Here is a 23,465-nt window from a genome sequence, read left to right on the forward strand (position 1 = left end):
GACCAGAGGATTTATGATTGAGATTGGGATTGGGGATGAAGTTGAAAGGATTGCCAAGGATTATCACTGGAAAGGTGCTTGGACGGTTGGATTCCTTCCACCACATGAACTCTGGCAAAGCAGTATCCTTTCCTCGTTCATAATCAGAAAAGATTCTGCAGATGCTGGAAACCTACAGCAACACATATAAAAAGCTGAAGGAACTCAGCAGGTCAGGCAGCGTCTATAGAAGGGTATCGAGGAGTATCTGAGTCAAGAAGGGTCCTGAAGAAAGTTTCTCCAGCATTCTCCGTGTTTGGCTCCTATAGTTTTTCAGTAAGCGTCAGCTCATGCAGGCAAGTAGATTCTCAGCATAGACTGTACGATATTCATGAACAACTCAGCCATCAGGGAGTATAGGCCTGAGTCATTTATGTTTCAAGATATTAGTGCTGGGTCCAATCTTCTGTTTCCTATCTGTCTCTTTCACTGAGGCCAAAACCATTAAAACAAAGTGAATAGGGGACACTAGAATAGGTTTCCAACACAAACAGTTCAGAAAATCAGGAATGAATTTCAGAATGATGGATTAAAATCCATTAAAATATGTGGTTGCCTTATTTATTAATCTATTTTTTACCTATGCATTTATTTATTCATCCATTAATTTACATATCCATCAACCTATTTGTTTATTGGTTAATTTATTATTTATCTATCTACCTAATTCTGAGATGCAATATAGTTTCAGGCCCTTCTAGCCCCACAAGCTCATGCCACCCAATTACACCAATCTGCCCCATTAAACTACTAACCCGTACGCCTTTAGAATGTGGGATTAAAATCGAGCACCCAGAGGAAACCCATGCGGTCACGGGGAGAATTGATAAAACCCTGACAGATAGTGGCAAAATTGAAACCTGGTGCTATAATACTGTCTCACTATGTTCTGCCCAACCTCCCATAAAGTGCTTTTCGTCAACTTAAATATTTGGCTCTAAATTTACCTCATGGATTTAATGTCAGAGACCTTCAGTTCAGCACATTGGAGGCTTCTTTTCTCCTTAATTATAGCTATATATCTAGAAGGTTAAATTTGTAATCAAGGTTATGAATGGGAGTGTGAGAACAGATGCTTTGTCACTATTAACCATATCTTTCAGACAAGAATTCAAGATATGCTTGGCAAAGCCAACAAGACAAACTTTCTCAGTTTTGATAACAAAAAAATACCAGGGAAACAACAACATTGCAGGATATTTTCTACAGATGTACTGTGGAGAGCATTCTAACTGGCTGCATCACCGTCTGGTATGGGGTGAGAGGGGAGGGCTAGTACACGGATTCAAAATAAACTGCAGAAAGTAGTAAGCTCTGTCCATAATGGGCACCAACCTTCAAAGATCAGTGTCTCAAAAAGACAGTGTCCATCATTAAGGACCCTAATTACTCAGGGCATGTCCCCTTCTCATTGTTATCATCAGAAAGGAGGTACAGGACCCTGAAAACATCCGATTTCGGATTGGACATTGAACCCATTAACACTAAGCTTTTTCACACTACTTATTGATTTTAACTCTCTTTCTCTCTCTCTTCCCCCCTCCCTCTCCCTCTGCCTCTCCCTCTCTCTCTCTCTCCCCCTCTCCCTCCCTCCTTCTCTTTTCCATGACATATGCTGGTGATATTAAACCTGATTCTAATTCGGATTAACAATAATATGATACAAACATTGTTTGGAAGGTAGGAGAATGAGGAGTGACCTTACAGAGGTGTATAAGATCATAACAGGTATAGATTGGGTGAATTCACACATTTCTTTTCCCCGGGAAGAGGAATTAAAAACTAGAAGGCAGGTTGAGAACCCTTACTAATCAAGAACCTATCAACCTCCACTTTATGTAAATATACCCAATGAGTCAGCCTCCACAGCTGTCGGTGGCAATGAATTCCACAGTTTCACCACAGAGAAGTCAGCTGTTGCCGAGCTGCTTACACCCTTGCCCTAAGGAAGAATATTCTGTGTGAGAACTGACACAGAATGTTGAGAACTTGCCTCTAAGGAAGAATATTCTGTGTTGAGAGTTCCCCCCCCCCCCACCCCCCATTAGAACTTCCCCCTAGTTAGAACTTCCCTTGGTTAGAACTTAACCCTGTGTAGAGAACTTGATCCTGGTTAGACTTACCCCCAATTAGAACACCCCTGGTTAGACCTGCCCCTGATTAGAATGCCCCTGGATACACTTGCCCCTGTTTAGAACACCCCTGGTTGGACTTGCCCCTGATTAGAACACCCTTGGTTAGACTTGCCCCTGATTAGAATGTCCCTGGTTAGACTTGCCCCCTGATTAGAATGTCCCTGGTTACACTTGCCCCTGATTAGAATGTCCCTGGTTAGACTTGCCCCCTGATTAGAATGTCCCTGGTTACACTTGCCCCCTGATTAGAATGTCCCTGGTTACACTTGCCCCTGATTAGAATGTCCCTGGTTAGACTTGCCCCCTGATTAGAATGTCCCTGGTTAGACTTGCCCCCTGATTAGAATGTCCCTGGTTAGACTTGCCCCCTGATTAGAATGTCCCTGGTTACACTTGCCCCTGATTAGAATGTCCCTGGTTAGACTTGCCCCCTGATTAGAATGTCCCTGGTTACACTTGCCCCTGATTAGAACACCCCTGGTTAGACTTGCCCCTGACTAAAACACCCCTAGTTAGACTTACCCCCAATTAGAACACCCCTGGTTAGACCTGCCCCTGATTAGAACACCCTTGGTTAGACTTGCCCCTGATTAGAATGTCCCTGGTTAGACTTGCCCCTGATTAGAATGTCCCTGGTTAGACTTGCCCCCTGATTAGAATGTCCCTGGTTACACTTGCCCCTGATTAGAATTGTGTTGAGAACTACCACCACTATCCTCCTCATCAGTGATTTAGTGTTTGATCTGAAATATTAAAGAAACGTAAAGAGTTCTATTATTGGACTATATATTGGCTTCCTTCAGTGTTTTGGTGTTTTCTTTCTTGTGGTTGATTGGAGTGTGGGTGATCTGTTATTTTTTTGTGTGTTAGAGGTTTGGAGCTACTGCCTCTGTTCATTCCTGCGAGTGAGGGGGTCTGGGATTGTTATGTGTAGGAGGTTGGTGGTTGTTATTGTGGCTGTTTTTTCTGCTGCAGATGAGGGGAGGTGGATTTTGGGGTCTGCGAGTTTGTCTCTTTTCTTTTTCATGCCAGCTGGAGGTGTGGGGGGGGGGTAAGTTGATGTCTTTTCTTTCATCAACACCCATGGTCTTTCTGCATTTAATGGCTATCTGGAGAAGACAAATTTCAAAGTTCTATTATACATGCATACTCTGACAATAATTATTACAGTGTGCCTAAGACTTTAGCACAGTACTGTATATTGACTATGAAACATGTTGTTGTGATTATCTGAAAGTGACAGGAAAGGTTTTTTAATAAATTCACCTTTCATTAGAATTATAGCTGTGAAAACAGCTGACACTCAGACAAGTGACATACTGCCCTAAAACACAATCCATGGGTACTGCTGCTTGTGATATTTTCCTTCTGATTTTCCTATGTTCAATGCACTGACTAATATTGCCCTATCCATTAAGGTTGAGTGTTGGTGATATTTCTGCACTATTGTAATAGGATTGATATAAGGGTGTGGATAATTTAAGAAAAGCTAGTGAACAGAGCAGAGCAGCCAGCAGGAAGACAGTCTTGCCTTTCAGATGATAAGCTCCTGTCTGCTTCACAATCCATCACTGTATTTAGGCTGATGGTGCAGACATGGGTGCTCAGTGTTCTGTGTTAAACTAACTGATGGCTGGCTTCAGCTCTTGTCTTCTCCTGCTTGTTTCCCCCCCTCCCCCACACACCCCAATACACACTGAAGGAAAACTATTCAACATGGATTCTTGTTTTCTTGCCACATCAGCTTAACAGAAAAAGGGTCCATGCAGAATTACATGGGAATTGCTGGACCAAAATCGACTGTTTTGCCCTGGTCAAAATACCACAAGACTGGAGCAGAATTAGGCTACTTGGCCCATTGAGTCTCCTCCACCATTCCATCATGGCTGATTTATTAACACGCTCAGCTCCATTGTTTTGCATTTTCCCTAAAAAAAAATTGACGTGTTTACCAATCAAGGGACTTCCCTTTAAATATACTAAATGACTTAGCTTCCACAGCCCTCTGTGGCAACGTATTCTACAGATTTACCACGCTCTGGCTGAAGAAATTCCTCTGTTCTGTTCTTGCCCCAGACTCTCCTACTGTAGGAAGCATTCTCTTCTCATCCACTCTGTATTGGTCTTTCAATATTCAATAGAGCTCAATAAAATTCCCCTTCTTCTAAACTCGAGCATATAAATGTCTAGAACCATCAAATGCTCCTTATATGTTAAACCTTTCATACTTGGAATCATTTTTGTGAAGCTCCTATAGACTCTCCAATAACAGCACATCCTTTCTTAGATAAGTGGCCCAAAACTGCTCAGAATATGCCAAATGTGTTCTGACTAATGCATTTTAAAGCTTCAGCATTACACCCTTGCTTTTATATTCTAGTCTTTTTGAAACGAATGCTAACATTGTACTTAACTTCTTTACCACCAACTTAATGTGCAAGTTCATCTTCAGGGAATGCAGCATTGTGACTCCCAAGCACCTTTGCACCTCTAATTTCTGAATTTGATTCCCTTTTAGAAGAGAATATGCCTTTGTTCCTTCTACCAAAGTGCATGACTGCACACATCCCTACACTGTATTCCTTCTGCCGTTTCTTTGCGCATTCTCCTAGACGATTGAATTGAATTGAATTTATTTTATTTCTTACATCCTTCACGTACATGAGTAAAAATCTTTATGTTACGCCTCCATCTAAATGTACAATGTGCAATCATAGTAATTTATAAAAATTTATAATAAAGAAAACTGTCAATGTAACATAGAATGCACTTGTATCAGCGTGAGTTGATCAGTCTGATGGCCTGGTGGAAGAAACTGTCCCGGAGCCTGTTGGTCCTGGCTTTTATGCTGCGGTACCGTTCTCCAGATGGCAGCAGATTGTGGTTGAGGCGACCGGTCCCCAATGATCCAGGGGCCCTTTTTACACATCTGTCTAAGTCCTTCTGCAGACTCCCTGCTCCCTTCACACTATCCACTCCTCTACCTATCACCATTTGCAGGCTTGGCCACAAAACCATTAGTTAACATTGGCTTTGTGCCGTACCACAAGTAGCAATATTTATCCTAATTCCTTGTCTTTCTCATATACCTGGACCCTTCCATGTTTTCTCATGAGTAACAAAACCTAACAGTTAATGCTGATATAGACATCAATTATACACCTTGCCCAATTGCCTCTAGATTGCACTTAAATGATAGGGACACTACCAGCAAACTGCCTTTTCCAAATGCTCCTTTCTGGAAAGCACTATAGAGCTATTAAAATAAAAATTTCACACCATTTAAAAAATTTCTTCCACCAGACAGTTAATCTGGCCAACCATTTGAGTTAGCTCCCCTACCCCTTCTCTACCTATTACCCCTGTCACTGCACTGCAGTGAAACACATTAAACCACGTTTCATAATGCTGTTTACATTGCAAATACTTACTAGTATTTCTGTACTTATTCTCATTTTGTTCCATGTCCATACTTCAACCTCTAATTTTATTTTTATATATTTCTTTAATATCATTGTTGAAAGTTGTTGATTATTGATGTATGTCACACCAACACACCACAGCAAATTCTGAATACATATAAATATATATGGAGAATAAAGCTGATCCTTGATCATGGGGAATTTGGGTCCGATAGATAATAATCATTATTCGGAATCATGTTTAATATCACCGGCATATGTCGTGAAATTTGTTAACTTTGCAACTTCACCCACTAACAGGTTTCCAAAGCTTGATATGTCTCCAAAGATGGTAATTTTATCCTATTCTCTGAACCAAATGTTGTTCCTTCAATTAATTAATTAATTAATTGAGGAACAGCAGGGAATAGGCCCTTCTGGTATTTGAGCCACGCTACCCATCAATCCCCGATTTAATTCTAGCCTAATCATGGAACAAGTTACAACGACAAATTAACCTACTAACCAGTACACCTTTAGTCTGTGGAAGGAAACTGGATCACCCGGAGGATGCCCAGGTGAAAACGTACGAAATCCTTACTGGCAGTGGAGGGAGTTGACCTGGATCACCTGTAATGTAAAGTGTTGTGCGAACCACTATGCTACTGTGTCATATTCATGTTTCCTTGCTCCAGATACAGAGATCCATCCATTTTCATCCGCCCTCTGCTTTAATGTTTACTCTGGAAATTACTCGGCAAAAACACCGTGTTCTGATGAAAGTTCCTTCCCTGTAATTGTCATACTTCAAATCAGACAGCACAGGATTGGAGCAATTTGTATCACTGCCATTCAGCCCATCATTTCTCTGCTGCCTCTTAGAGTTATTCTGTCAATTGCTCTATTTCCCAATGACCCTCTAACTTGTCACCTTTCCCCTTGATCTCTTCTGAAGGAATGCAAACAGATTTAAATTTGATGCTTTTTGGAGGCATACATATATATATACCCACTAATATGTCCTTAATTATTGATACTGAGCATTCAGTCATGGCTCATGTGCTTTCTTGCTGACTTCCAGATGCACTCAGCAGATGGAATAGTTCTTCTCTCTCTAATCCATCAAATGGGTGGCGGTCTGGAGATATGTCTCTACCAAAGGAGGTGTAAGGCAGTTCTTCCCTCCACTAGCCTGCAGGTCACCCTTAGGCAAGGTGTAGCACCTGCTTAGCCCATTGATCAGGGTCACATGAAGCCATGGGAAGGTCATATGAGCAGCAAGTGCATATCACAAGTCCAAATTATGCTACAACTGATGCCAGGCAGACCATCTCTGAAGAGTATTGATACAGAAGAAGGCAATGGCAAACTGCTTCTGTAGAAAAAATTGCCAAGAACAATAATGGTCATGAAAAGACCATGATTGACACATCATACGACATCGCACAAAATGAACAAAGAAAATCTGATAAAACTTTACAGTTTAAAGTTGTTACAGATCACCTTTTAATTTTCTGTCCTTCAAAGAACACAGCCTTAACATTTCCATCCTAACATAATTGCTGACAAACCTCCACAGTACTTTAGAGTGCCTAGGTTTGTACACAATATTTATATTCTGTTCCTCTATTTATAATCCACACAACCAATATGTTTCTTTATCTCACCTGATCAACTTGCCGTGCCACACTTAAGGATTGTTGAACACTAAAGTTTCTCTTGTCAACCACACTTCCAAAATTGTCCAGAATGTCTTTGCTCATCACTCTTCACACTTGCTAAATTTGTGTTACACCTTTTCTATTGCCTGAACTTCTTGCTTATTGAATTGAGTCCAAACACAATTCTGACTGCGCTTTTATGAAACATTTCTATAAATTCACCACCACATCTCATCTTCTATTTTCAATAACTTCTGCCATAAAAACTGTTGTCTCATCAAATGTACTCAGCTATGATGGTGCTTTTAGAATTTAGAGAATCTGAACTCACTCCCTTCTCCCAATCTTCTTGTTTTCTAACTCTATTTTCTACTATTAAAGCATAACATTAATATCTTTTATCAAAATGTGCTATCTCACATTTAAAGAAGCTGAATTTATAGAACACATATTTTGTCAATTCAACCATAGTTTTCTATCAGCAACTTCCTTTGATGCTCAGAATTAAGTAATGATCTTACTTTCACTTCTCAAACACCATTTTCATGCCCCATATCCAGAGTTCTGAAATATAACTGATTATATTGTTTTTTTTAATATTGTTTAGGTCCCACACCACCATGTTCAGGAACAGTTATTATCCTTCAACCATCTGGCTCCTGAACCAGCGGGGATAACTTCACTCACCTCAAAACTGAACTGACCTCACAACCTATGGAGTCACTTTTAAGGATTCTGTTTCTGATGAATCTACAACTCATGTTTTCAGTATTATTTATTTTTATTTTAACAATTTTTCTTCTTTTGCACATTGGTTACTTTTCAGTTCTTGTTCATTATAGGTTTTCGAGAATTATAAGACCGTAAGACATAGGAGCAGAATTAGGCCATTTGGCCCATCGAGTCTGCTCTGCCATTCAATCATGGCTGATCCTTTTTTTCTGTCTCCTCCTCAACCCCAGTTCCCAGCCTTCTCACCATGATGCCATGTCTAATCAAGGATCTATCAATCTCTGCCTTGAATACGCCCAACAACCAGGCCTCCGCAGGTGTATATGGTAACAAGTTCCACAAATTCACCACCCGTTGGCTAAAGAAATTTCTCCGCACCTCTTTATTGAATTGACGCCCCTCTATCCTGAGGCTATGCCCTCTTTCCTAGACTCTCCCACCGTGGGAAGCATCCTTACCACATCTACTCTGTTTACGCCTTTCAACGTTTGAAAGGTTTCAATGACATTTCCCCTCATCCTTCTGAATTCCAGCGAGTACAGACCCTGAGCCATCAAACATTGCAATACAATTATATTGCATTTATTTTCCTGTAAATGCCTACAAAAAAATGAATCGCAAGGCAATATACAGTATGTATATTTTAGCAATACTCTTACTTCAACTTAATTTGTTGCAAATTAAGCAGTTGAGATTTGGCTTCTGAAATGTTGGTAAATTAGTCATATAAGGCATAGGAGCAGAATCAGGCCATCATGGCTGATTTATTATCCCTTACAATCCCATTCTCCTGCATTCTCCCCTTAGCCTTTGATACCTTGATTAAACAAGAATCTATCAACCCCTGCTTTAAATATATCCAATGGCCTGGCCTGTTCAGCAGACTCCGTGGGTAGAATGGTCTAATTCTGCTCCTGTGTCGCTGAAGGGCCTTGTTTGAATAATATGCCCCTCTGATTCTTTACCTTTATGATAATGGAAAATGAATTTTTATCCCTGTAACACTGTTTTGATCGAAATTAGAACAAATCCAAGAAAGCTCTACATGGCTTTTGAATCATATCTCAGTGGAGCATTTAAAATCAAAGCCCATTCTGCCATGCCAAGACTGGTGTTATATTGGTGAATACAGCAGGTCCTCTTGCACTCTTCCAGTAAGGTCATTGAGTTGGTTTATGGTATATTGGTCTGGTTACCCGGGGAATGCCTCTTTCTCTTCAACATGTCTTGAAACTTGGGCCTCCTGTTGGATAGGATTCCTACTATGGCCAATAGTGCCCTGAGCACAGTCAATATCAGTGTTATTTATTTTCACAAGTTCCTGGTCTTCGTTTCTGTATGTAATGTATTTGTCTATAGCTCAGAGGTCCTCTGCTGCTCAGCTCTCCCGTAGTGCAGCCACTCAGATGAAAGGTTCCTTGCTCTCTCCGATTGGGCAAAATGATCACAAACTGCTCGGCTCTCATTGCAGGGAAGCCTCGCATTTTATTTGGAAGAGGCTCATGCTCAACCATTCCCTAGGAAGAACACCAAGGTATCATGGAGTGCTTCCGTATTATGGCTGGTGTTCTCAGTCAAAGCTAATCAGAAATCTCTTCGCCTGATCGCAGAATAAAATGCTTGAGGTGATCTTTAGCTATTCCTAGAGACAGCTACATGTTAAATAGCGACATTGATGGTAGATAGAAAGAAGTGCCATGCATTTTTACTTGCATATCGAATATTTACTAATTCACAATATAAATTCATTTAAGAGCACAGAGGCGATTAACCAATATACATACAGTATGTGAATTAAAACAATATGAACATTCAAGACACTGAACTGGTGAGTGTTTCTAAACTTTGCTTCTTGGCTTTGCTATCTTCAGTGAGTTTTGTTTTAGCTCCATTTAAAATGCACCGTTAAATGGGGTAGTGCAGGAAGGACAACACAAAGGTAGGTGGAGGGACAGGTGGTGTTGAGGAAGCAGTGAGTCTGCAAGACTTGGACACATTAGGAGAATAGTCAAAGAAATGGCAGATGGATTAGAGAGGAAGGAAATGTATGGTCATGCACGTCAGTACATTATTTATTTGTATTTGCACAATTTGTTTCCTTTGGGCATCAGTTGTTTGCCAGCCATCATTTTTGTATAATTTTTCCTAAGTTCTATTGCATGTCTTTATTTTCCTGTAAATGCCTGCAAGAAAATGAATCTCAAGATTGTACATGGTGACAAATGTGTACTTTAACTTTGAAAAGGAATAAAGATGCAGACTGTTTTCTAAATAAGATCAAATTCAGAAGTGCAGCCTAATGGGGAAGGTGTCTGATTCCAGTAATGTATATCGTGATAATCAAAAGACTGCAATTTCAAGTCCTGCCATGGTTGTATACTGTTCAATAGATATAACTTTACTGTATATTTCATTGTGGCGGCATGGTAGTATAATGGTTAGCACAATGCTTTACATTACAGTGAACCAGGTTCAATTCCTGCTGCTCTCTGTAAGGACTTTGTATGCTGTCCCCGTGACTCTGTGGATTTTCTCCAAGTGCAACGGTTTTCTCCCATAGTCCAAAGATGTTCCGTTTGTAGATAATTGGTCATTGTAAATTGTCCCATGATTAGACTAGGATTAAATTGGGGTATTGCGGGGTGACTCTGCTTGAAGGGCCAGGAAGGGCCTATTCCTCACTGTATGTCAAACATATTTGTAAATCTTAATGCAGGATTCACTAAAAATTAACTGGCAGGTTGAGTCGGTGGTAAGGAAGGCAAATGCAATGTTAGCATTCACTTCAAGAGAATTAGTATATAAAGGCAAGGGTGTAATTCTGAGACTTTCTAAGGCAATGTTTAGGCTACTTTTTGGGTATTCTGAGCAGATTGGGTCCTATATCTAAGAAAGGGTGCACTGGCATTGGAGAGGATCCGTAAGAGATATATGAGAATTATTCAGAATTGAAAGGGGTTGTACTTACTAGATTTTAGAAACATGAGGGTGGGATTTCATTTAGAACTACTAAATATTGAAAGGTCTAGACAGAATGGATGTGGAGAGAATGATTCAAATATATTTAGAGAATCTAGGACCAGATGGCACAGCTTCAGAATCCAAGGACCTCCCTTTAGAACAGACATGTGGAGCAATTTCTTCAGCCAGAAGGTGGTGAATCTGTAGAATTCATTGCTACAGACAGTTGTGGAGGCCAAGTTACTGGGCATATTTAAGGTGGAGATTGATAGGTTCATGATTAGTAAGGATGTCAAAGGTTACAGGGAACAGGCAGGAGAATGGGGTTGAGACTAAAAATAAACTAGCATGATAGAATGGCAGAGCATACTCAATGGGCTGAATGGTCTAATTCTACTTCTGTGGCTTGTGGCCTTATGGTCTGCTCTCACAACATTTAAGAGTAACAACTTGTGTTCTAGGGGATCTCAGTATGGGTTTAAGCAGCATCTTTGTGAGGAAAGGAATTGCTAACACTTTGGGTCGATACCTCACATCTGCACTGAAAGCAGAGCGGCAAGGTGGACAGTATAAATCAGAGAAGTGGAGTGGTGAGAAAGGATTCTGGGGTTATTAGTGGACTGTGGAGGAGTAGATGACAACAGGCAGGTGGTGAGTACTTAAATGAGTACTTGAAATGCCATGACATAAACAGTTACAGACCAAATGTTAGGCAATGGGATTAGTGTAGATAGATACTTAATGGTTGCTATGGATATAATAATTCAAAGGGCCTATTTCTGCAGTATACCTATATACCTCTATGTCTCTATGGGTTACAAATTGTTTGTTTGTGCAATAGTATCCCTTACTACTTCTCTACTTCTCTTTTAGGGACATCACTCCTTCCTGAGGGACACCAAACTATCTCCCTTCCCTCAAATCCCAGCATCTCCCCTTTCCTCTCGTCCCTGCTCTGACATTCTTAGTGTTAAAGAATTAGATTCCCTTTGCCATTTAGAGATCAAGTGTACATGTCCTTGTCAATTTCAGTAAATTTAACTCTCTTGATTGTAATTGCTGATGCAAAATATACTGCAGATGTTGGAAATCTTGAACAAAATGCACACAAAATGCTAGAAGAATTCAGCAGGCTAAAGAGCATCTAAGGATGGAAATGAACAGGCTGATACCCTTGCCCAACACTGGAGAGAAAGGGAACAAAAGACAAAATAAAAAAGATATGGGGAGGGGGAAGAGTACAAGCTGGCAAGCAATAGGTGAGGCCAGGTGAGGAGGAAGCTGGATGGCTGGGAGAAGGGGGATGAAAGGGAATGATGTGAGAAGCTGGGAGGTAATGGGTGGAAGATGTAAGGGTTGAAGAAGAAAGAATCTGATAGGAGGGACAGTAGTCCATGGAACAAGGAGAAGGAGGTGGTGAATGGGGAAGAGAAGAAAAGGGATGAGAGGCCACCAGATTGAGGGAGAAAAAACAATTTTTGAAACCCTGATGAAGGGTTCATTTCCCCCCATAGTTGCTGCAGACATGTAGAGTTCCTCCAAGTATTTTTGTGTGAGTCAATAGCAACTGTCTTGCTTTGGTAGAAGCAATCTGACTTGCATTACATAAAAATACACAACACAGTGACGAGTGAACAGAATGATTGTGCAGAAGTCATTCTAGTGACCTGCTTGTGTACTGGTGGAAGATGATAACATATCACAATGGCAGTGAAGGTGGAGGAAGGATGCCGCAGTGAAGGGTTCCCCTGTCATTTTGCATTCCATGCCACTGGACCCTGACCCTGATCTGTCAGGGACCGTGTGGTGCCTGCCCATGTATCAGCCTCCCGATAACAAACAACGTTACACACAGACATACTCCATGAAAGGAATCCACCCTAACATCCTGGTTATGTTGGTCCAGGATCGGCCTGTACAGCCTCCTGAAGACCACCAATAAGCAACCTCTTTGGAGGACATCACACTACTACTGTGCAGAGTGCCAATGGTGAACACGTTCCTGATTTAGTGTTCAGCCAAGCAGAACAAATTCAACTTATATTTTGCATTGGACGCTTACTGAAGATCGGCAGTTAAGCATGGGTAGACTTGTAATGCTTAATGGTCTGAAACAGATCTAAAGCTCTTAGTAAGTCAGTTTTGGAAGCAGTTCCTACTTGGCAACAATGTGATGTGCTTCCTTGAGGTCATTGACTAGGAAGGCTTTCAGGAAATTCAGATTCAGATTTATTTATTCTATTGTAAATGCTTATAAGAAAATGAATCTCATGGTAGTATGTGGCGACATATACGTACTTTGATAATACAATTTATTTGAACGTGGATCAATGTATGGTAGGGGTCTGAGCAGTGTGGTAGAACAAAATGATCTGGGAATACATTCCATAATTCATTGAAGGTGGCATCACACGTACATAGGATTGTGAAGAAAGCTTTTGACATTTTGGCCTTCATAAACTGAGTACAGGAGTTAGAATGTTATTTTGAAGTTGTAGAAGGTGTTGTTGAGGCTTAATTTGGAGTATTGTGTGCCGTTTTGGTCACTTACCTACAAGGAAAGGTGTAAATGAGGGTACAGAGAAAATTTACAAGGATGTTGCTGGGTCTGGAGCACCAGAGTTATAAGACAATAGACAATAGGTGCAGAAGTAGACCATTCAGTCCTTCGAGCCTGCACCGCCATTTTGAGATCATGGCTGATCATCTACTATCAATACCTGGTTCCTGCCTTGTCCCCATATCCCTTGATTTCCCTATCCATAAGATACCTTAAATGAAAAGGTTTGGACTTTATTCCTTGGAATGTAGAAGATTGAGCAGACTTTAGATAAAGGTATACAAAATTATGAAGGATATAGATAGAGTAAATGCTTTTTCCGCTGAGATTGGGTGGGGTTACAACCAGAGGTTATTTGTTAAGGGTGAAAGGTAAAATCTTAAGGGGAATATGAGGGGAAGCTTCTTCATTCAGAAGGTTGTGAGAGTGTGGAATGAACTGCCAGTGCAAGTGGTGCATGTGAGCTTGATTTCAGCATTTAAGAGAAGTTTGGATAGGTAAAAGGATGGTAAGGGTATAAAGGGCTGTAGTCCCAGAGCAGGTCGATTGGAGGAGGCAGTTGAAATGGTTTGGCATGGACTAAATGGGCTGAAGGTCCTATTTCTGTGACATGTGTATTGAAGATGCAGTGAAATGTGTCATTTGTGTTAATGGCCGACAAATCGATAGATGTTCTGGGTTCAACCTACAATGGTCACTAGACATTCTGGACCCAACATAATATACCAACAATGCTCAGCAAAACAATACGGAACATCCCAAATAACAAAGCATAAAGAGTAAAACAAGGCCCATTCTAACCTCTCTCCCTCTCAGCAACCCACACCCACACACACCCCAGGACAGGACATCTTCAGCCACTCCACAGATTTGCAGACACTGGGCCCCGATGAGGGCAGATGTTTGGCGCCAAAATGTTAATTTGCAACCTTGAAAACACAGAAGACAAAATTACTGCTTCTACTCACCTGATCAGCAACATTTCCGATATCAACCCGAAGCAAATGGAAGCAGCTTTGAAAAGGAAGTGGGGTGGTGGGTTACTGAAAGCGGTCATCATCCAGTACACGATGAACAGCACCATCACCATCAGGCCCAATATTAGCCCGAGAATCATCCAGTTCTGCCAACGCACCGCAACCAGCTTCCACGCTGAGCTGTTCTCCAAGTGGTACTGTGGACGCAGAAAGAAAAAGTTACTGCCTGGGATGCACGGCCTAGGATTCAAAGCTCAAAGTAAATTTGCTATCAAAGTCTACCTTGAGTCATTTTCTTGCAGGCATTCACAGTAGAACAAAGATGAATCAATGAAAAACTACACACATGCAAAGACTGACTACCAATGTGCAAAAGAAGGCAACTGTGTAAATACGGAAAAATAATAATAACTGACTAACACTGAAAGCGTGAGTTGTAGAGTGTTTGAGTCTATAGGTTGTGGAATCAGTTCCGTGTTGAGGTGAGTGAAATTATCTACTCTGGTTCAGGAGTTTGATGTTTGAAGGACAACAACTGTTCCTGAACCTGACGGTGTGGGACCTAAGACTCCTGTACCTATTTCATGATGGCAGCAGTGAGAAGAGAGCATAGGCTGGATGGTGTATCCACCCTTTTCAAAACTGCCATCCTTCCCTTTTCCAGAGCAGTTACCATACCAACCTGTGCTGCATCCAGATGGGATGCCCTCTGTGGTGCATCATGTCAGCAGATGTACCTGTACCGTACTTTGAAAAGTGCTATCCATGAAAAATCTTAAAATTGTGTATTAGCTATAGCTAAAAGTTGTAAGAGTCCTTGAAAGTGAGTCTGCAGCTCATGAGATCAATTCAGAATAGTGGTATTTAAAGTTAGTTCATTTATTTGTTTATTTATTGATGAGATACAGTGCAGAATAGGGCCTTGGAGCCACGCTGCCCTCAGTCCCCCAATTTAATCCTAGCCTAATCATAGGACAATTTACAATGATCAATTAACCTCCCAACTGGCGTGTCTTTGGACTGTGGGAGGAATACAGAGCACCTGGAGGAAACACACACATTCGTGGCTGAGGTGAGTGAAGTTATCCACGCTGGTTTAGGAGCATAATGGTTGAAGAGTAGTAACTGTTACTAAGCCTGATGATATGAGAAGTACCATGGTGGGAAACGGAATAGCAGATTTGCCAAAGAAAGGGGGAGACACTGGCAGGGTCATGGGATTGGAGAGCTCCTAAGCACTTCCTTCCATGTTGCCTCATTGTACCATTCCATGAACAAAAATCTCTTACAGTGTCTGTTGCTTTGCACATAAATAGCCCGCAGCTAGGAAAAACAAGGCAGAGAAACAGCATGGCAATAACTCACATCTGATGACTTGTAATTATTACTGCAATTCATTTTGCAAAGTTCAAATAAAATTATAGCTGCAAGTACATATTGGTTTACTCAACATCTCTGCTGACTATAAATCCATCCAAATGCTATCTTATGAGAAAATAGGGTAACTATTAAACATGTAACTGTGTGTACATCCTTATATATTATTAAACTAGCGAGGATAGCCTTTATTATATATTGTATGGATACTCTACACCATGCACATCGCCAGCAAAAACTTTCAATCTGTTTGTGCAGACGATGTAGTATATTAATCCATATTTTACAATGGAATTATGTTTGTTGCCTTCTGCTTCACAAGGTAAGTATGATTCAAAGTACAGAACAATAAACGCCAGCAAACTTTTACTAAGTTGTCCAACATGACTTTTTAAAAGCCAGCAGCAATATATTACTTAGTCGAACTTAACAAAGAGTGGATGATCATTCTTTCTTTGTTGCCCACTTTAATTCTGAAATTATTGAAAGAGAAAACGTTTTTACTATTTTGCCAAGTTCCTCACTTGATGAGCCATGCTTCCTTCTAAATTTCATTTGCCCAATTCTCTTTCCTGCCATCGCTCCACGTGAGAAACTTTTATAGATGCACAGTGCAGAGTATCCTGACTGGTTGCATCATGGGCTGGTATGGAAACACCAACCATGCCCCAACCCATACGACAAATTAGCTATAATAAACATGCAACATAAAATACAATAAAAATAGACAGAAAATAGACACTTAGCCCCTACAATGAGATTGTGAATCCTCATCCCACTGTAAGTGGAAGCAACCATTCTACATCCTGACTGACAGATCTTTCAGAGTTTTGTACATTTCAGTGAGATTTTGTCTCATTTTTCTGAACTCTAGGCCCCTGGTAAGGTCGCAGTCAGACTTAGTTGTTATTTTGGATGATAGGGATGGTTTTGGGAACAGCAAGGGGAGTTAGGGATCAGGTTAGGGTTAAGGGACAGGGATGTGGAGGGAATTGGAGGTCAGGCCAAAGTTTAAAGTCCCTGCTCCATGTTGGAAGGCCAGCAATGATGATGAGTTGATGAGTGACATCTGTGGTTGGATGTTCAGCTGGCAAACTGGCACAGATGAGGGCCGGTGCCCACCACTCCCCATCCCCTTCACAGGTTCAGCAGGTTGTTGATTGGTTCTGAGTTGGAGATCCATACAGTCTGCAGAAATGAGGGCCAGTGACTCCTGGGTTGGAGGTCTGTGTTGGAGAAAGGGGGCTTAATTTGTTTTATTGAATGTTGAGTTCTGTTTTGTTGTGTTCCATTTTCCTCTATTGAGCATGGTGGACTTGCTATGTTTCCATGTTCATATGATAAATAAATCTGAATCTTGAGCAATGCAGGGTTGGTCAACTCTATCTCTCTACATATGGAAGTTGTGCAATTTCAAGAACCTTTGTTACATTCTCCTGAGACACATACAGCCATTCTATAACAGCAGATGATACTCTAGTGTGGTCTCACCAAGGCCATTTATAATATATTCTGTGGCCGCTTTATTAGTTCCCCCCTAAATCTAATAAAGAGTGTATTTCTTCTGCTGTGGTAGCCCATTCACTTCATAGTCCGATGTGTTCAATGTTCAGAGATGCTCGTCTGCACACTGCTATGGTAACGTGGTTATCTGAGTGACTGTCATCTTCCTGTCAGCCTAAACCATCTGGCCATTCTCCTCTGACCTATCTCATTAACAAGGCATTTTCACCAACAGATATGCAACTCACCGGATTCTTTTTAATCTCACCATTCTCTGTAAATGCTACAGACTGTTGTGCATGAAAAATCCCAGGAGATCAGCAGTTTCTGAGATACTCAAACCACCCCATCTGACATCAACAATCATTCCACAGTTTTAAAGCCACTTGGATTACATTTTGTCTTCATTCTGATGCTTGGTTGAAACAACGCCTCAACCTTTTGACCACCTCTGCAAGCTTTTATGCATTGAGTTGCTGCCACACTATTAGATGATTAGATATTTGCATTAATGAGCAGATGTACAGGTGTACCTAATAAACTGACCATTGAGTGTAACAGTAAGCCATCTGCACTGTTAATTTTGTGCTCAAAACCTCTGGTCATGAAGTTCAAAATTCTCATGAACAACAACCCAGCAATGAGAAAGTATATATTTTAAATTAAGATCTTAAATGATTTACAAAGCATCAAATAAAAATTGGATGGAGCATATGTTTATGTTTTTTAAGCAGCTGAAATATGAATGCTGTTATAAAAAAATTAAATATTTTTTTAAAAATCCATTCTGTTTTGAATTTTTTTATGGGAGAATTAAATACACACATATAAACTTAGCGATGGAGTCAAAAGAATTTGATAAACAACAATAATGGCTTTATGTGCCATGAATATTTCAGCTGAGATCTTGTGCAATGAATCACAATATTTTAGGTACTGTACACCAGGGCTCAGCACCTGAAACAACACACACAAAACACTTGAGGAACTCAGCAGGTCAGGCAGCGTCTATGGAAAAGAGTAAACAGTCGATATTTTGGGCAAGGACCATTTTTCAGGACTGACAAGGAAGGGGGAAGACACTGGAATAAAAGGGTGGGAGGGAGGGGAAAGAGGCTAGTTGGAAGGCCATAGGTGAAGCCAGATGGGTGGGAAAGGTCAAAGGTTGGAAAAGGACGTATCTGATAGGAGAGGAGAGTGCACAAAAGGAGAAAGGGAAGGAGGAGGGTCCCAGGAGAATTAATAGGCAGGTAAGCAGGTCAGAGTGGGGAATAGAGGAAGGGTGGGGATGTAATTTGTGTACCGGAAGGAGAAATTGATATTCGCACTATCAGGTTGGAGGGCACCCAGACAGAATATAAGGTGTTGCTATTCCAGCCTGAGGGTGGCCTCATCTCTGTACACTGAAATTAATGGTAACTCAACTGGTAAACTTTGACTCCATTGTAAAAGGCTGTAGGAGAGAGCAAAATCACTAGACTGGAATTTGTAGAATTTACAAAGCCATGAGAATTGTGTATTGGTGGCAAGAACCAATAGTCCAAATGAAGGATCTCAGCTCAAAATGTCAACTGTTTATTCTTCTCTATGGATGCTGCCTGACCTGCTGAGTTCCTCTAGTGTTTTGTGTGTGTGTTACTCTGGATTTCCAGCGACTGCAGAATATTTTGTGTTAATAGTTCACCAGGCTAAGGTACTGTGACAAAACATGATAATCACCACTTTAATGTAATGGGAGGGAGGAGGATATCATTAGGCTGGAAGGAAGCAGGAAGGGCAGAAGGTGTCATACAAGTCAGATAATTATACAGCTTGGAAATCGGCCTTTGGAGTATCCAACTAGTGGGTACTCTTAACTAGTCCCATATCCAGGCACTCAGTCCACAATCATCTATGGCCAGGTGATTCAAGTGCTTAAAGAGGTCCCTCTTCAATGCTCTCAGTGACCCAGCTTCTTCCGGGCAGTGCATTTTAAGTACTTAGTCCTCTCTGGCTGAAGATGTACTCTCTCATTTCCCCTCCAAGTCTCTTCACTCTGCCTTGCACCAAATCTATGCCCTCTTCTTCTATCTACCTTTGATATAGTCCGTAAGGCAAGGGAGCAGAATTAGGCCATTCTGATTATCAAATCTGCTACTGTTCGAGCAGGGAGGAGTTTCCTGAAGCCTTCCCCATCTACACTCCTCACAACTTTATCTACCTTGGTACTATCACCCACAACCTCCTCCGCTCCACCCAGAACTGATCCTGCCTCTCCTCAAAACTAAAATGCTGAATCCCAGGCAATGTCATGCCGAACATCCTCTGCACCTTCTCCAGTGCTGTTGTCTCCTTCCTATACCATAATGATCCAAACTGCACACGGTGCAACTCCAGCTGAAGTCTGCCCTGGCTTTTTATGAAGTCGCTGCTTAACCTCACTACGCTGTTCTTGATGCCCCAATTAATGGCAGTATCGCATATACATCCTGAACATGTTTTCTACCCTTGTCATCACCAAGGATCTATCAGAATCAGAATAAGGTTTATTATCACTGACACTTGTTGTTTTGCAGCAGCAAGATAGAGCAATGTGTAAAAAACCTGTAAGTTACAATAACATCCAGTGAGCGCCAATTCTCTGGGCAAAAATGGCTTGCTATTAAGAGAGGTCAGAGGAGAATGGCCTGACAGGAAGATAACAGTGACTCAAATAACCATGTGGTGTGCAGAAGACCATCTGTAAATGTACAACAGATTGAACCTTGAAGCAGATGGACTTGAACAGCAGAAGACCATGAACATACTTGCAGTGGCCACTTTATTAGCTTCAGGACGTAATGCGTGTACATGTTAAGTGTTGTTAAAATATCTGCCACCATCACCCACAATGCCGTGCATTCTGAATAATGCATTTTGCTTTAATTTGTCCAAATCCTATAACTATTAAAGGTAAAGACAGAAGCCATAACCAATGATCATTTGCAAAGGCAGGAAACAATTAGAGATCACCAACATAGCTTTGTCAAGGCAGGTCCTGTCTGATGAACTTGTAATTGGTATGGAAACAGAAAAATCTGCAGAAAGTGGCGGACACAGCCAGCACTTCCCACCACTGAGTACATTTACATGAAGTGCTACCACAAAGACTCCACCAACCAGGCCATGCCCTATTCTCACTACCACCATTGGGCAGAAGATACAGAAGCTGTAGGTCCCACAGCAACAGGTGCAGGAACAGTTACTAAAACTTAAAGTTGAGCTTTACTACTGACAGACTTGCTTTCAAAGGCTCTTTATAACTCATAAGACCCTGAAAACATGGAAGCAAAATTGAGTCACTCAACCTATCTGGTCTGCTCCACCATTCCACCATGGCTAATTTTTTTTATCTCTCTCAACCTCATTCTTCTCCCCAAAACTTTTGACACCCTGACTGAACAAGAACCTATCAACCTCCATATTTTAAATATACACATTGACTTGGCCTCCACTGTTTCATAGTCAAAGTCACTTAGATCTCGTTTCTTCCCCATTCTGAACAACAACTGAACCTGCATGCTTTTTAAGCATTGAGTTGTTGCCACATGATTAGCTCTCTGTATTAACACTTCGGCATGGCATAGAAGTTGAGGGATGAAGTGCTGGTAAATTGGATTAATATTTGGACATGGTGGGCCGAAGGGCCTGTTTCTATTCTATGTGTCGTCAAGACTCTATGTCTTTAAAACAGTTAAATCTGGGATTAAAAGGTGGCTGTTATGTTACACCCATTGTTAGAATTTAGTTCTAGTTCTGTTTCTTATCACTCTACAATTGGCAAAATATTGAGTTCAGAGATAGCCTGCAAAAGGCTGCTTTTCCCTTTGTTTTGCTCTCCACCTGGTTTGTACACAAGAACTCCCTTCAGAAAGATCTTTATGCATTTCCTCCAACAGAGATTAAAATGTGGATTCCTCCTGATGTTTCAACATCATGTAATTAGAGCTCTAAATTCATTTGAAATGCACACTGCACGGTGTAGGCTCTTGTCCATGAATTAGTTTCTATGTGGCAAGTGCCGTCAAGCTATCTGTGATTCTTTAATGTATTAGCAAGCCCCATGTAATGGCTCACTGATAACTGAATGCATCTATCTTCATTACCTGGTCATTTTCTGTTTCGGCTTGCACCGCTGCTCGTAGAGGACACGAGTGTGTTTGAACAGCACGATCAAGCCAGCATCCCGAGCAGAATCAGAACTTTAACTCATTTATTCTTGACTTCTCTTAATTACAGTTTTATTAAAAATGCAATCGTTCATGATGACATATTCCTGAGAAGTGGGCTGTTGCATACAGGGAGAGATTCACTTCATTTCTGGGTTGTATGCAGAACCATTATCAGCATGAAATAGCACTTCAAGGCGGAATATTTTAGACCATAAGACCACATGACATAGGAGCTGAATTAGGCCATTTGGCCCATTGAGCCTGCTCTGCATTCCATCCTGGCTGATTTATTATCCCTGTCAAACCCAGTCTCTGCCTTCTCCAAATAACCTTTGATACCCTTACAAATCAAGAAGCTATCAACCTCTGCTTTAAATATACTCACTGACTTAGGCTCGACAGCTGTCTGGAGCAATGAATTCCACAGGCTCACCATCCTCCAGCTAAAGAAATTCCTCCTCATCTCTCTTCTAAGGAAGAGTCCTTCTATTCTGAGGCTGCTCTCTCTGGTCCTAGACTCTTCCCCTACAGGAAACATCCTCTCCAGATCCGATCTATATAGGCCTTCCAATATTTGATAGGTTTCAAAAGATCCCCGCTCCCCCCATTCTTCTAAACTCATTTTATATAATATATCCACACGCAGAAGAAAAAGGTCTCCCAATATCATTAATGCTTGAGGAAAGTATAATTTTCTTTTTAGATATTAAGGGAAACGTGAGATGAACCCGAGGCGCAGGATTTGCCATGACCTAACTACTTGGTACAGAAACCTTAATGGGTCTTACACACTTAAAAACAAGTGGGATGTTAGATCACATGTCCAGCAACTGTAATGAGCATTGCATCAAGAATCTCTAAATGACAGCTCATGCTTCTATTAAACGGAATCAGATCACACATGGACTGTAAATTTTCACACAGAAACCACAACTATTTCTTTCCACAGGCAATGATGTGGGACTGTTTCAAGTGTTACGGCAGGTCACTCAGCCCAAATCTTCTGGCAACACTGAGTAAATATGGAGGGTGATGACAATATAAGTTAAAGTAATGGGATTATTCCAAAAAATCTATGTTTTATTTCATGCTCGGTAACATACAGTAGGTAGCCACTTTATTTTTAGTACCTAATAAGGTGGCCACTTTGTTTGTTTGTGGCCTTCTGTTACTGTAGCCCATCCATTTCAATGTTCGATGAGTTGTGTGTTCAGAGATGCTCTTCTGCACACCACTGCTGTAACGTGTGGTTATTTGAGTTACTATTCTCTTCCTGTAAGCTTGACCCATTCTGGCCATTCTTCCCTGATCTCCCTCACTAACAAGGAGTTTTCACCCACAGAACTACTGTTCACTTGATATCTCTTGTTTCTTGCCCCATTCTCTAGAGGCCGTTGTGCATGAAAATCCCTGGAGATCAGCATTTTCTGAGATACTGAGACATTCAAAGATGGTCACCAACATCGTCAAACCTCAGTACATGTGACAATAATAAAAATAATGTCAATTTATTTGGGTGTCAGGATGGAGATACTTCTCCACCAAAGAGGTGTAAGGTGCTCCTTTTATCTGCCTGTTCAGGGTTGTCTGTTGGCAGCAGGGAGCAGCTGGTGCATGTCATAAGTCCAGGCTATGTGGCCACTAGTGAGGATGTGAAGAGGGTAAGGGGTATGTGTAGAAGGGGTGGGTGAGGGGTAAGCGTAGCAAAATATGTAGACAGGACCAGGGAGAGGATACATCATTGGGGGAGTGTAGGAGGACAGGGAAGAGGTAGCTAAAATAAAATGGCAGGCAGCATGTGGCAAACACAAAGAAGATGAAACTTGCGACCACAAGACAATGTGTTTGGCAAATTATTTTGAGCTATATACCTATTTTGAGTGTTCTGCTTGCGTCCATACCCATTCCAAGTATTACGCTTGCGTCTAT

The 23,465-nt window shown here is 41.2% G+C and overlaps 1 protein-coding gene across 2 annotated transcripts in view; it reads right to left on the reverse strand.

The window, feature by feature from the left end:
* The window catches only part of LOC132401721 (uncharacterized), a 308,491-nt gene that overhangs the window by 45,116 nt on the left and 239,910 nt on the right, over window positions 1–23,465 (reverse strand). For both annotated transcript variants that reach the window (XM_059983839.1, XM_059983840.1), the window contains one exon: window positions 14,458–14,663. In XM_059983839.1, the coding sequence (XP_059839822.1) occupies window positions 14,458–14,663 (206 nt within the window). The remainder of the gene's footprint in view (window positions 1–14,457; window positions 14,664–23,465) is intronic.

Source organism: Hypanus sabinus, chromosome 11 (genome assembly GCF_030144855.1).
Source record: "Hypanus sabinus isolate sHypSab1 chromosome 11, sHypSab1.hap1, whole genome shotgun sequence".
NCBI lineage: Eukaryota > Metazoa > Chordata > Chondrichthyes > Myliobatiformes > Dasyatidae > Hypanus > Hypanus sabinus.